This window comes from Phalacrocorax carbo, chromosome 6 (genome assembly GCF_963921805.1).
Source record: "Phalacrocorax carbo chromosome 6, bPhaCar2.1, whole genome shotgun sequence".
NCBI classification, from domain to species: Eukaryota; Metazoa; Chordata; class Aves; order Suliformes; family Phalacrocoracidae; genus Phalacrocorax; species Phalacrocorax carbo.
Window position 1 is genome coordinate 19,513,037 of NC_087518.1, and position 13,805 is coordinate 19,526,841.

General features: G+C 64.0%; 2 protein-coding genes across 5 annotated transcripts; both read right to left on the minus strand.

The window, feature by feature from the left end:
- Positions 1–2,279: 2,279 nt before the first annotated feature.
- TUSC2 (tumor suppressor 2, mitochondrial calcium regulator) lies at positions 2,280–7,593 on the minus strand. Its single transcript, XM_064454068.1, has 3 exons — positions 7,324–7,593; positions 6,942–7,062; positions 2,280–5,420 (listed from the first exon to the last, which is right to left on the minus strand). The coding sequence occupies exons 1-3, from the start codon at positions 7,476–7,478 to the stop codon at positions 5,355–5,357; spliced, it is 342 nt and encodes a 113-aa protein (XP_064310138.1). The 5' UTR covers positions 7,479–7,593; the 3' UTR covers positions 2,280–5,354.
- Positions 7,594–7,791: 198 nt separating this feature from the next.
- RASSF1 (Ras association domain family member 1) lies at positions 7,792–13,157 on the minus strand. 4 transcript variants are annotated; one of them, XM_064454064.1, is made up of 6 exons: positions 12,880–13,157; positions 11,792–11,913; positions 9,429–9,533; positions 9,060–9,339; positions 8,269–8,378; positions 7,792–8,155 (listed from the first exon to the last, which is right to left on the minus strand). In XM_064454064.1, exons 1-6 carry the CDS (start codon positions 13,133–13,135, stop codon positions 8,009–8,011), a joined length of 1,020 nt encoding a protein of 339 aa, XP_064310134.1. In that variant the 5' UTR covers positions 13,136–13,157; the 3' UTR covers positions 7,792–8,008. The 4 variants fall into 4 exon arrangements, with proteins under 4 accessions (XP_064310134.1, XP_064310133.1, XP_064310135.1 ...); XM_064454063.1 differs by having other exon boundaries at positions 8,263–8,378; positions 12,880–13,150; XM_064454065.1 differs by lacking the exons at positions 11,792–11,913; positions 12,880–13,157 and adding an exon at positions 11,046–11,269 and having other exon boundaries at positions 8,263–8,378.
- Between the last annotated feature and the right edge of the window lie 648 nt (positions 13,158–13,805).

Sequence of the window (13,805 nt, forward strand, 5' to 3'; positions counted from 1 at the left end):
CCAGGACAGTGGTGGTGACCCCTAGATGATGGTGTTCCCAGGATCATGGTCACTGCAAAGTGGTGGTGACCCCAGGATGGTGATGTCCTCAGAGCAGAGGTCTCCCCAGGGTGATGGTATCCCCAGGATGGTGATGTCCCTGGTATGGTGGCAAACCCAGAACAGTGGTGATCCTTAGGTGATGGTGTCCCCACGATGATGGTGTCCCCAGAGCAGTGCTGTCCCTGGGGCACTGCTGTGTCAGGCAGGACAACCTTTGTGGGGCCCGGGTAGCTGGTGCTGCTGACTCAGCTGCAGCCCCATGGGTTTCCTGCCTGGTGGGGGACAAGGGGGGCTGCAGGCACAGCAGGACCCGGTGGGCTTCCTTCCCAGGGCTCCGCTGAGGCTCTGGCGGGTCCCCCCAGGTGGGGAGCAGGACAGGCAGGGCTCAGGGCCATCCCCATGTCCTGCCTGTCCCTGCCTGCTCTGGCCAGGGCTGGCCCTGTCAGGCTGGGGGCCATCAGGGTGCCCCCATGGAGGAAGCGCCGGGGCCAGAGCGCGAGGGTGTGCCGGGGCCTGCGGGGGAAGGAAACGGGGCTGAATCTGCGGAAGCGCTCCTCGGCCGCCCGCCAGCTCCCTGGGGAGCGGGTGGGAGCACCAAGCCCGGCATTGTTCAGTGCTGGCCCCTGGTGCCAGTGGTGCCAAGACAAGGGCCACAGGCTCCCGCAGATGGCTCCAGCTAGCAGGAGCTGCTCAGGTGCCAGGTTTTATAGCAAAGCTCCCACCGCAAGGGTGACAGTACCATCAGGGCCAGGCATGGTGTCCCAGCTTGTTGCTCCCAACCGAGGCTGCACCCCATGGCTCAGCCTGGCCCACGGGCAATGCCAGGCCCCAGCCAAGAAAGGGGCAGGGACGGTCGACCACTGGCCAGGCATTGGCTGCCAAAACCCTCAAGGGAGATTGTGGAAAGCCAAGAAATCCCAGCGCCAGCGGGCGCTGCCCTTCCACTCTGGGCAGTAAACAGGCTCCTTTTGCCAGCAGCAGTAATACCTAAAATTTTCCATTCTCCACAGCCTCGTGTGCTGAAGGTAACCAGCAGCACTGGCAGCGGGGTGGCTGGAGGGGTCACAGCTCTCTGCTGCTGGAGGGCTGGGCATCCTCAACACAACGCAGCTTATTACCGCCATCGCCTTGGGAGGGCTTGGCATCACCTGCCTTGGTTCCCCTCCTCCCTTCCCACAGAGAAGACCATGGATTTTGGGAGGGGGCAGCCAGACACATCCAGCCTCCCCTCTCCTGTCTCACCCTGCCGACCAGGAGATGATGTTAAGCCATTCCCAGATGGGCACGAGGGCCCCATATGGCTTTGCCACGCCAGCAGAAAGGGACACAGGGCAGTGGAGGTGGGCAGCAGCCAGGGTGAGCCAAGCAGGTGAGCTGTCCCACGCGGGCAGCTGTGAATCCCTCACGGATGCCGGATAATGGGGCATTAGTCACATCCGTTCACTCTGAATGGATCTGGGCAAAACGTTCAGCTTGGGGACAGAGTGGCCGCAGGGCCAGGAGGCAAGGTCGGCGCCTGCCTCCACCCCGGGCTGGGGGCTGCAGGCACAGCCCTGCCCCGCAGGCAGCAGGAGGGGGAGTGGGTTGGCCCTGGGGGACACAGAGACACTCACAGGACCAGCAAGCCACAGCCACCGCCTTGTTTAACCTTGCCAAGCCATAACGCCCTGCACAGCCACCCAGTCCCCTTCTAAGCCACCACGATCTGTCCCTCCTGGGGTTGGGGCCCCTACAGATCAATGGGCAAAGTCCCAGAGCCTCATCCCCCGCAAGCTGAAGCACTGGCAGGACACACCACACCACTCACTCTCATTACAGCTTTCGTCAGTGGCTCATTTCCAAGCCGGCTTGCACTGAGGAAATGATGAGAAGTTGCAGGAAAACATTTGCAGGGTAGCCAGGGGCAGGATGCGGGGCACAAAGTGAGATCACGCTCACCCCATGGGCAGGCAGCCGGCACTGCTTGGGGGATGGGCAGCATCCCAGCACAGGGTCACACCAGGTTTGAGAAAGTCATCAGGCCCCAGTGATTAATGAGGCACTAATTTGGCAGGGCAGGCGATGAAGGAGCTCACAAGCAGATCCTCCCCCTCTGCAGGGCTCAGGCAGAGGGATGGGAAAAGGTTGGCCTGAGGCTGGGCTGCCCACAACACCTGGGTTCCTTGCTGCCTCCTGGCTCCCTCCAGTCCTCCCTCCCCAAAAGCCCCTGGACTGAACAAGGAAATCACATATATAAACACATTTTAGTTATATATTTAAAGGATGTCACGGCAGCTACAAGCAGAGTCACAGCCTGACAGAGCCACCAACTCCTGCCAGCACCACATGCCAAACTGGAGCACGTGGAAACAGCCATGACTTGTGGCTCCTTCACTACTAGTTCAGCCACGTGTGCACAAACACCACCCCACCCCCCCCCCCAAAAAAAACAACCCCAAAAACCAACAAAACCCAGGGGTCCCAAAGTGCCTGGGGCAAACAGACCAGCACTGCAAAGCCACCTCTCCTCAGCTCTCCAGCATCTCCTTCCTCTGCCCATGGACACAGCCACTTGCCCAGCTGCCTTCCCGAGGAAGACAGCTCTTGGGCTTGCGGGCTCTACAAATAATTTTATTGAAATTTAACAAAAGTGGACAGATGCACTGGGGGGAAGGATCATAAATAGTGTACTTTTCCCAAACCCATGGGTCCTACCCATATGCTAGAGAAGCAAGGAGCCTAGTGTCACAGGCTACACATCCACATGGGAAAGCACAACGTCGCACAGAAAAAAAAAAATCAAAAAAGAAAAATTTCCTCTTTTTTTTGCTTCCTCCAACACCACATTGGACACAGATACTATTTACAACGACCTTCACATTTTTAAGATTCCTCCAGGTGCTCCCAAGGTCCCTCTGCTGCAGGAGGGCTGGAGGCCGGTGGAGGGGATGGGGCCTGGGGGACCAGGCTGGGACCAAGCGGGGCAGGACACAGCTTGTCGGGTCAGCAGCAGGCAGAAGATAGCTGCTGCTCCAGTGACAAGGTGGTGGGGGAGGTGGGAGGAGGAGGCATGTTTTTTGGGGGGGAAACATGTTTGATGCCCTGGGGGAAGGGTGGGCGGCCTGTCAGGGAAGACAAAAGCATCCTTGCTAAGCCAGTCTTGGTCTCTGCCCCCTCCCCGAGTTCAGGCCCTGCCTTGTCAGCAGATTTTTGGCTGGTAGCCAGGCGAGGGGCTCCCAGTCGGTGGGTCGGGTGCAGGAAAATGGCACCAGCCCCCTCCCCACTCCTCCTCCATCACCTTCCCCCATACCAGAGGCAGGTTCAGTGCAGCTTCCCGCACCCTCAGACAGCAGCGGGGCAAGGAGGTGCAGGCAACCCAGCCACGGCTTTCTCTCCTCTTCCTGGGGACAGCAGCTCCTGCTCTCCTGCGGAGCCCGAGGGACGCCCTTCCCAAGGACATCCAGCCCGGGACAAACTTGAGAGCAGGTGGTGCAAATAAGAAACACTTATTGGGGAATTGTTTTAAGACAAGACTCTTTCAAGCAAGCAGGAGAACAAAAGATGTCTAAAGAAGTGCCCAGCATCACAGTGTAGATGAGCTCCCTGCTGGAGCCCTGCCCAGCCCTGCTTGCTTCCCTGCCTGGCGGCAGCCAGCACATCCGCTTCCACCCTCCGTGCTTCACCCCCTGTGCTCACTCCTGTCGATGGGAACAGCGGGTGGGGGGACACGGAAGGAAGAGGTGGTGACAGGAAGATGGCAACAGCCACACCACTGTTATCTCCCTGAAGCCGGGAATGTGGCCCTGCGCCTGGGCAGCTCTCGGCAGGCACAGGGATGGATACATCCAACGTAAATGCCAACAGGGCTGGCAGGCAAGCGCCAGTGGCTTAAATTAAAAATCGAGGTAGCAAACATCTGAAGTGCTTTGAAAGTAAATAAGTTCTAGAGCGAAGGGTGAGGAAAGCCGAGCCGGCTGCTATGGGGAGCAGGCTCTGAACCAGTTTAAAGCTGTGCCTGCCACCCCATGGCCAGTCCTCCTCTGCCCACCCAGTTTGGGGGCAGCCGAGCAGGGAGGCAGTAGCTCTGAGCGCTGGCAAGGGGCTGTATGGGTCAGGCCTCTCCCCGGCCCTGCAGCAGCTGGCTCGGCGTCCTAGGGCCCACATGCAGGGTGAAAGTTTTTTCGGTGCTGCCAAGGAGACCTCGACCTTCTTGAGCGGGAGGAAAGAGGAGAAAAGAGCAGGACCTTCCAAGACAGAGCAGAAAGCCTCCCTTTAAAGTGCATCACATTTCTCCTCCTGCCGCCAGCTGGGATGGGGGAGGAACTGTAGTTCACATCACCAGGGAGATTTCCAAGCCAGAGCAGGCACACCAACTGATTGTTTTCAAGGGACAGGGAGGGAAGAAATTATTTCCTTCCTGCTTGGCTCTGTCAAGTCCCACCCCACCAGGAGGTGCATTCAAGACAGGAGCAGGGGGTGAGGACGTTACAAGGAGACACCTTGCCCAGCAGCCTTGCCTCGCAGCAGGCAAGGGATGGCGCTCAGCAGGAGTCAGCTTGCTAATGGGGGAGGTAAGTCCACTGCAGAGCTGGGAACCTCGCTGCCGCCAGCAGCAGCCATGGACCACAGGGATCTCCTGAGGGCAGAGGGACTGCAGGTAGCAGCGAAGCCAACCTCCCCTGAGCTGGCATAAGCAGGGAAATGCACAGGAGGAGGAGACCAAGAACCAAGACAGTGGCATCTGATCTCCATCCCTTCCCAATAGGCATGCAGCAGCCAGCTGGATGTGCTTTGAGACTGGCCCTCCCTGGCCTTCATCCTCCATCGACAGACCCACCCGGGGGAGCGTCACAGAACACCCGTGCCAAACAACATGCCACAACACTGGCCATCTAAACAGGGATCTCAGGGCCCCAGGCAGGGTGTTACCTTGCCCCAGCACTCCCTGGGCCGCATACCTGAGAAGCAGGGGATTTTGTCTGGTGAGAAGTGCAGGCTTGCTCTCCCTGCTCACGCACAGCAGCTCGTTTGCAGTTCCAGTTACCCATCAAATGTCAGCTAGAGGCTACAAAAGGTAGTTTAGTCTTCTGACTCAAGCGAGGATGTTTGTAAGCAGTTGTTGCACAAGGTCATCCATCTCCTGCGAGGAGCGCTAGCCAAGCCCAGCCCGGCCTGCTCCATCCTGCCTCACCTCCGGGCGAGGGGAGAGCCGCTGTCCCCGCCGCATGCCCAGAGTCATCCTCGGGTGGGAACACGATGCAGCCTCACCTGGTGAGGCTAGAGGCAGTGGGGCAGGGCCTCCCACCCACAGGCAGCAACATCTGTCTGGCGACTCACACCTCGCAGATGATCACCGGGAAATCCACATGAATGCGAGGGTGCTCTAGTTTCACTATGCCCTAAAAGAAGAATCAGAGCAGTGAGCAGAGGAGACCACCAAACAACAGCCCCAAGCCCTGTGAGCCACCCCACACAGAGGACACCGCACCCTTGAGGAACATGAGCCCATAAAGCCGCTGTGACGCCAAGTAGGCCTGAACAGCAGTGCACAAAGCGAAAGCACTTTGCCCTTTGAACTTGTCCCCAGAGAGCCAAAAGAGGAACGGCTGGCTGCCACACACGGCAGGTCCAGAGCCTAGCAGGGCGAGAAAGGAGGGAGCTGCTCTGCCAGGCACTGCCCGTGCAGCAGCTGGTGCGTGACTGGCAGATATTGGTTGTCTGGGCTTTTCATCTGGCACCTTTCATTCATGGGATTTAAAAGAATGAAAAGAGCTCTCTGAGAGAAAGCAGCCAGGGCAGCTGGCACACAAGAAAAGCAGCCTTCTATCCAGAGGGGAGGCTGCTGAATGCATGCTCCCTCCACGCCAGCTACAGGCGCCTTTCCCATGCTCTGTCCAAGCGTTCTCCTATTACAGCACCAGGAGGGCCCGCTGGCAGGTGGGGGGGCTGGGGGTTGGGCAGGGGCTTGGGAACTGCTCTCTCCAGCTCAGCTGAGCTTTCCAACCAGGGGAGTTTCAACCCACATCAGCGAGGAGTCAGTCCACAGCCCAAGCCTGCCTCCGTGAGAATGCCAGCCCAGGGAGCAGCACTGAATCCTTCCCCCCAGAATTGCCCGCTCAGAGGGGTCCCATCCCACCGGGGGACTGCTCACCCCTCAGGGCACGCCAACAGCTCGCCCCAGTTGCTCGCTACAGCCGTGCCTTTCTGCTTACTTAGGGAAGACTCCTACAGGGCCTCTCTCCAGCCCCGGTTTGATCCTCCTTTTTCCCCATTTATGCCCCCAGCACATTCTCCTGCACCAAGACCCTCAACTGATGTCCCAGCCCCTGCCTGGCTTCACCCCAGTTGCTTGTTTTTAAGAGGAGATTTCTGCACTGAGGTGCAAAACACACAGCTGTCAACACCGCTGTCACTACTGAGTGGCTGGAGAAGACATGCGCACCCACGTGAGTAGGTGATGGGCTTTGGGTACTGCTCCCAAAGCCAGGGCCTGGCCCTCTGCAGTGATGTGACACCAGCTGAACAAGAGAAGCACCCCGCACATTGGGAAGGGTGGTCAGTGATGGAGTGCCATGGCTACGCAGGGCTGCCTGGCACTCTGCACCCCACAATACACACCCAGCTGAGCTATGTTCCCCAGCCTAGCAGCTCTCAAGGGCTGGAGCACTGCTCCTTCTCTGGAAAGGGGTGCTGCAGGCCGTTGACAGCTCTCCCTCTCATGCCACAGCCTCCCTAGGTGACATGGGTGTGAGCCAGGATGCACAGGAGCCACAGCTCTGATGCAGAAGCCGCAGGGGGTGAGTGGAAAGCCTTTGCCTTCCTGGCAAGAAGACATGCCAAGGGAGAAGGCAAAGCTGGGACTGCAGCTGTCACCGTGGTGCTTTGGCACTCACTTTCCCCCACCCTTCTCCACATGCTACCTGAGGTATCAGGTTCTTGTGGATCCTCTTCAGCTTGGCGCGCTTCCTCCCGTTCTTTGTAACGATTGTCTCCTCATAGAACTCGTGGGCAAGATCCCCGTCCTCATCGTAATACATGGAGCTGGCGAGAGGAGAGGGGAGGTGGGTCGGTCAGGTCCTGCCACCGGCTTCCCGCGCCCCGAGGCGGGAAAGGAGCTGGGGCAGGCCGGCACCACCGGCCACCCGCTGCCGGCCCAGGGCCTGCCCTCTCGCCCCCGCGATCCTGCCGGGGGCCATGGACTGTCACCCCCGCCGGGCGGGCCTGGGCCGACACAGCAGCGGAGCCCCCCCGCCCCCGCCGCTGTCACGGCACACACACACACCGCTCCCCCCGGCCTCTCACCCGCGCCGTGTGAAGACGAAGGGGGTGGCGGCGCGGGCGGCCCGCGCCCGGGCCAGGGCCTGCTGCCCGCCGGGGCCCTCGGCGCCGCCGCCGCCGCCCGGCGCCGGGGAGGCGAAAGGCCACAACCCCCGCGACTTGGAGCCGCTGGCGCCCATGGCGGCGGCGGGACAGAGGTAAGCGGCCCGGGGCCGCCCGGCGACGCAGCCCGAGCGCTCCCGGCCTGCGCCGCCGCCGCGCTGCGACACTTCCGGCGCCCGCGATGCCCCCCGCACGTGACGCGGGAGGAGGTGCCCGCGTCACGTGAGAGCGGTTCAGGGCTCGCCCTCCTCGTCCCTCCCCCCGGCGCCGGCGGCAACCCCCGGGTCCTCCGGTTCGAGTCCCGCTGCTGCCCCGCACCACGTGCGGGAACCGGTGGGTCATCGTCGTCCCACCCCAGCCCTCCCCGCCAAGGACATACTGCAGGTCAGGCCTCGTCACCCAGATACCTTTATTGGTGCTCAACACCCTGCTTCCCCCCAGGAACACTCGCTCCCCAGAGGGACACCCACTCCCCAGGCCAGCCCCATGGGGGCTGCGATAGCCCAGTGGCTCCCGGGGTACCCCGCTCCCCCCCACCCCAGTACCCCCACCCGCCGGCAGGCAAGGGTCCCAGCACATTGCTTGGCTACAGGCATGGGCAGCATGGTCATCCCGGCGTGCGCGTGGCCAGCGCCTCCTGCATCTTCTGGCGGCAGCAGGCGTAGCGGTGCCGCAGCTGGCGCACGTGCTCTTCCTCCTCCCGCTGCAGGATGCGCAGGAAGTTGTGCAGCTCTGGAAGCGTGAAGGCATCCCACTGTGGGCACATGAGCTGCCATCGCAACGGGGACATGGCATCCCCCCAGCATGGCCGCATCCCCCAGGGGGTGTGGGTGCCAGTCCCCTCCCCATCCCCACACTCACGTTCACCTCCCCAGTCTCGTTCTCCTTCAGGACGAAGCTGAGCACCTTCTCACTGGGACCAGCCAGCAGCCGCAGCCGCAGGGGCTGCTCATCGTCGGCCAGCTTCCGCAGGTACACTGCAACAGTGGCCACATGTCACAAGGGTTATGTCCCCACAGGGACACCGCTGCTATGGGGACATCACTACCACAGGGGACACTGCTGCTACAGGGATGCTACTACCACAGGGATGCTGCCACTACGGGGACATCACCACCACGGAGGGAATCCCTCCCATGGGGGACACGCCCATAGTGACAGGGGACACTGCCACCATGGGCATGCTACTGCCATGGGGATGCTGCCACCACGTGGGCATCACCATAGGGGACACTGCTGCCACAGGGGCCCCTGCTGCCATGGAGGACACCCCCACAGCCACTGGGGTCACTGCCACCAAGGGAGATACCACTGCAACAGGGATGCTGCCACCAGGGTGATGCTGCTGCCCAGGCCAAGCTGCCACCATGGGGACACTGCTGCCAGGGAAGATACCACCGCCATGGGGGACACAACTACCATGAGGATGCTGCCACCATGGGGGACACCACTACCACATGGATGCCGCCACCATTGGGGACACCACCACCTGGGGGACACCACTGCCACAGGGACGCTGACACCACAGGGGACACAACCACTGTGGGGACACGACCACCATGGGGGATGCCACTGCTATGGGAATGCTGCCACCATGGGCAAGCTGCAACCATGGGGACACATCACTGCTACAGGGACAGAACTGCCCAGGGTGCTACCTTGCTCATCCTTCTCGGACCTCTCAAAGAGGGCGAACTTGCGGGGGTTGTCGACAACAGTGAACTTGCGGAGGAGGGCATCAATGACCTCGCTGGCACGGGTGTGAGAGAAGATGTGCAGGTGTTTGACGGTCCCCTTGGGCAGGTAGAAGGACGTGCGGCGCTTCACCCCCTGGGCTCGTGGCCCCGGCCGCCCTGCCCGCTTGGTGGCCGGCACTGAGACAGGACGCACCAGCTTCAGCTGCACCTTGATGAAGCCAGTGTAGGAGCCATCCTTGTTCTGGGAGACACCGGGGAGGGGTGTGTGTGTGAGTAGGACCATGGCAGGGCCCCCCCAGCCCCTCCCCCAGCCCCACACCAGCCCCATACCAGGCTCATGAAAAGATTGCTGTTGATCTGGCTGTTGTACTCCTTGATCCGCTGCTCCACCTGCACCTGGTCCAGCTCTGCCTTCTCCCACTCACTAGGCTCATCCTGCACGACAGTGTCCTGGCTGAGTGGCACTGCAGCTGAGGGAGACCCCTCCACCCTCCCTGGCATCCCGCCACCCCCCAGCCTGCCCTCAAACACCGACTGACACACTCACAGGCGGTTGCATAGGGTTGCATCAGCCCGGCTGGTGTTGAGCTGGGCCATGCTGGGTAAGCACAGCTGAGCTCACCGTGGCCCCAGCCCTGCTCCAAGGACACCAGCACCACCACCAGCCACCCCCCCCCCCCCCCCCGCAATCCCTGAGACCACAGGGTTGGGTGAACCCACCACTAAGACACCCTGGGGCCAGGCATCCCCTCCCAGCACCCCAGATCAGAGACATGCCCCTGAGGCAGAGGACCGGCAGCCGCCAGCCCGGCACCGGGGTGGCGGGGCAGGCTGGGCGCCTGTGGGGATGCCTGGGGATTCAGGGCAGGAGGGCAGAGCCACCTGTGCTGCTGGCACCCTGCTTCAAAGTGCCAGCCCCGCAAAGGGGGAACCCAGGTGTTCTGGCTTGGCGTCCCTGCCACCGGCACCCACTAATAAGTATTTACATGGGGCTGTGGAGCTGCCATGCAGTGCTGCGTGTGTCGCCATGGTGCCACAGGGTTGGGAGCACCTGGGGCTCCCAGCCACGATAGTCACACCATGGCATGTGGGTGCCACCAGACCCTGCTCGGGGTCCCTACAAGAAGAGGACAGCTGAGAGGCTGCCCTGGAGACAGCTCACCCCAGCAGCCCCAAGCATTGTCCTTCGCCTCCTTCAGGAGCAACTCCAGCCCCGGAAGGCCATGGGGCGGCCATGCCAGGCGGCAAAGCCCCGCTCACCCCACTGCCGCTTCACTTGCTCCACAGTGCCACAACCAGCCAGACAGGGCCAACCTACCCCACAGCAGGGCCATGCTCAGCCCCACTCTTGTCCCACAGCAAGAGTGCACTCACCCCACGCGTGCCCCACGGCAGGGCCACAATCACCCCCTGCCTTCCCCACAGCGGCGCAACAACTGGCCTCGCACCAAGCCCACCCTCGCCTGCCGCCCCCCCAGCACCCAGCCCCGAGAGGGTGCGCTCCCCCGGCTGACGTCACCTCGCCCCCCATGACGTCACGGCCAGCGGCCCGGGAACCGACCTGGCGGCGGCGCGGGCGGCGGCCGAGGGAGGTGCGGGCGGTGTAGAAGAGCTCGGGCTCGGAGTCGGAGTCCTCCTGGCTGCAGTAGCCACTGCTGGCCGTGCTGCCCCCCGTGCCCCCCGCGCCGCCCCGCCGCAGCGCCAGTGCCCCTGCTCCGCAGCCCCCGGCCCCGCCGACCCCCACCCCGGGCACGGGCACGGCGGCGGCCACGGCCCGCCCCGCGGCCCCTCCGAGCCCGCGGGCACACAGGGATACCCGACCCCGCGCCAGCCCGGCCGGCCCCCGGGCTGGGGCCCGGCTCAGTCCGGTCCCGGCTCGGCTCAGCCCGGTCCTCGTCCCGACTCGTCTCCACCCGGTCCCGGTCCCGGTCCCTATCCCGGCTCAACTCAGTCCCGGTCCTCGTCGCGGCTCTGCTCTGCTCGGCTCCGCCCGGTCCCTATCGAGGTCCCGGTCCCGGCTTCCCTATCGTGATCCTGTCCCGGTTGGGCTCAGCCCGGTCACAGGTCGGCGCCTATCGCGATCCCCGTCCCGTTCCCGGCTCGGCACAGGGCGGTCCCCTTCCCTTCCCCGCTCCCGGCCCCGGCGGCCCGGCCCGGCCCCGCCCGCCTTGGGGCTGACGCGGGCCGGGGGCGGCGCGGCGCCGTCCTGCTTCCGGCGGTGATTTCACCCGCGCCCAGCGCCGCCCGCCCAGGCCCGCGTGCGCCCCTGCCCGGCCCGACCAGCACGGCCTGGGCACGGCACGGTGCGGTGCAGCCCGACTCGGCTCGGCACCGCACAGCCCAGCCTGGCACAGCACTGCCCAGCCCAGCCCGGTGCAACACAGTCTGGCCTAACGCAGCTTGGCGTGACACAGCACAGCATGGCATGGCTCGGCACAGCCTGGCGTGGCACAGCCTCATGCAGCCCAGCCCAGCAAGGCTCGGCACAGCCTGGCATGGCATAGCAAAGCCCAGCACGCTTGCCACGGTGCAGCGTGGCACAGCCTGGCACAGCCTGGCACAGCACAGCCTGGCATGATGTGACATGCCCTCACACAGCACAGCATGGCACAACCACCCACAGTCCGGGCAGCCCCCAGGTCGGCCACCCCCCCTGCCCACACCCTCCCTCGCAGACACGGGCCAGGCCCTACCACGTTGGTGTCCTTCTCCAGCTCCTGCTCGGTGCCATCATCCTCATCACCAGCACCCGGGGGGCCGCTGCAGTCCAGCCGCACCAGGGCCCGGCACCGGTAGTGACAGGTGAACCTGCAGTCTGGGGATGGGGACAGGACCAGTGTCACCACTGTGGTGCTGGGTGTCAGGGTCAGCAACTGTGCCAGGGAGGGCACTGGTGCCCAGTGGGGCAAGGGCTGGTGTGTGGTGCCAGTACTGGTGCCAGGTGCCGGCTGCCCGCCCATGCTGTGCCGGTGCTGGGGGCCCAAGGGGCAGCACCACGTGGGACAGGGTGCCCTGCTGTGCTGCTGGCAGGTACTGCCATGCCTGTGGTCCCAGACTGGGCTGGCCAGAGTGGGTGCCTGATGGCTGGGATGCTCAGTGCCCAGTACTGGGGTGCCCAGTGCCTGGTATCAGGATGGCCAGGACCTGGTGGGTGTACATGGTACCAGGCTGCCCAGTGCCTGGTGTGGGTGTCTGATACTGGGATGTCCAGTGCCCAGTGAGGGTGTCTGGTGCCTGGAGGCCTGGTGCATGTGCCCAGTACTCGGTCTGGCACCAGGGTGCCTGATACCCAGTGGGGGCAATTGGTACTGAGATACCCGTGCCTGGTGCAGGTGCCCAGTACGGGGATGTCTGTGCCCAGTGCAGGTGCCCAGTATGGGAGCACTCAGTGCCTGGTGTGGGTGTCCAGTGCTGGATGCCCATGCCCAGTATGGGGACGCTCAGTGCCTGGTGTGGGTGCCCAGTGCTGGGATGCCTGTACCCAGTGCAGGTGCCCAGTACGGGGATGCTCAGCGTCCAGTGTGGGTGCCAGGTGCCAGGACCAGCCATAGGACACCCAGTGCCCAGTAGGGGTGCCCATTACCAGGATGCCCAGTGGTGGGATGCTCAGTGCCCAGTAGTGGGATGCCCAGTGCCTCGTGGGGGTGCCCGGAGGCGGGATGCCTGTTGGTGGGATGCCTGGTGCTTGGTGGCGGGATGCCCGGTGGAGGTGGCCGGTGGCGGGATGCCCGGTGCCCGGTGGGGGGGCCCGGTGGCGGGAGGCCCGGGGCGCGGTACTCACGGCGGCACTGGAGGCTCTTCCTGCCGCCTCCCCAGACGAAGTCCCCGCAGAGGTCGCACCAGGTGTGGAGCCCGCGTCGCCGCGGCTCGAAGCGGTGCCCGGCGCCCGGTGCCGCCGTCAGCCGCGGGTCGGGGTGTGCTCCGGAGCCGGTGCCGGGCCGGCGGGCCGGGCTGATGCGCAAGGCGTTGGTCCGCTCCAGGCGGCCCCGGCCCGGCCGCGGCTCCGGCTGCAGCTCCCGCAGCTCGATGAGCTCCATGGCCCGGCGGCCGCGGGCGCTGCGAGGCGGCGGGACGGGGGCCGGCACCGGGGATGGGGCCGGGGCGGGGACCGGGAGGGGCCGCCCCGTCCGGGCACAGCGGGGGAAACTGAGGCAGGAGCGAGGGTGGTGGACGGAGCCGCGCAGCGCCCCGGGGTCCCGACCGCCGCCCCCGGTCCCGGCAAGCGCGGCGGGGCGGGCTGGAGGCGGGGATGAGGCTCCTAGAGCCGCTGCCGGGGAAGGGGGGCCCCGCTCCAGCAGCCCCGCGCTCTCCACCACCTCTCCCAGGACCGGGGCAAGGCTTGCTCCGTGCCTCAGTTTCCCAGCATGGAAGCAGTCTGGGGCAACCTCCAGCAGCAGGCGAGAAGCAGCCAAAGCTCCCCCGGAGAGCCTCTGTGCTCAGGCTGGCCACAGCCCTAGCCAAGCAGCCCAGGCTCAGCTGCAGCCTGGGCGGCTCAGTTAGGCCCACAGCTGGACAAAGATGGTTTCCTGCCCAATGTCGTGGCTCCTGCAGCAGCAGCACTGGTGCAAAGCCTGTTTTGAGGGGTGTGTGGGGGTGTCTCAGGTGCCCCGTGGGAACAAGAGATGCACAGTGGTTCCAGCAACACCAACAGCTCCTGCAGAGAGATGCTGGTGGGCAGGGGGCCAAGCCCTCAGTGCTAATGTCACA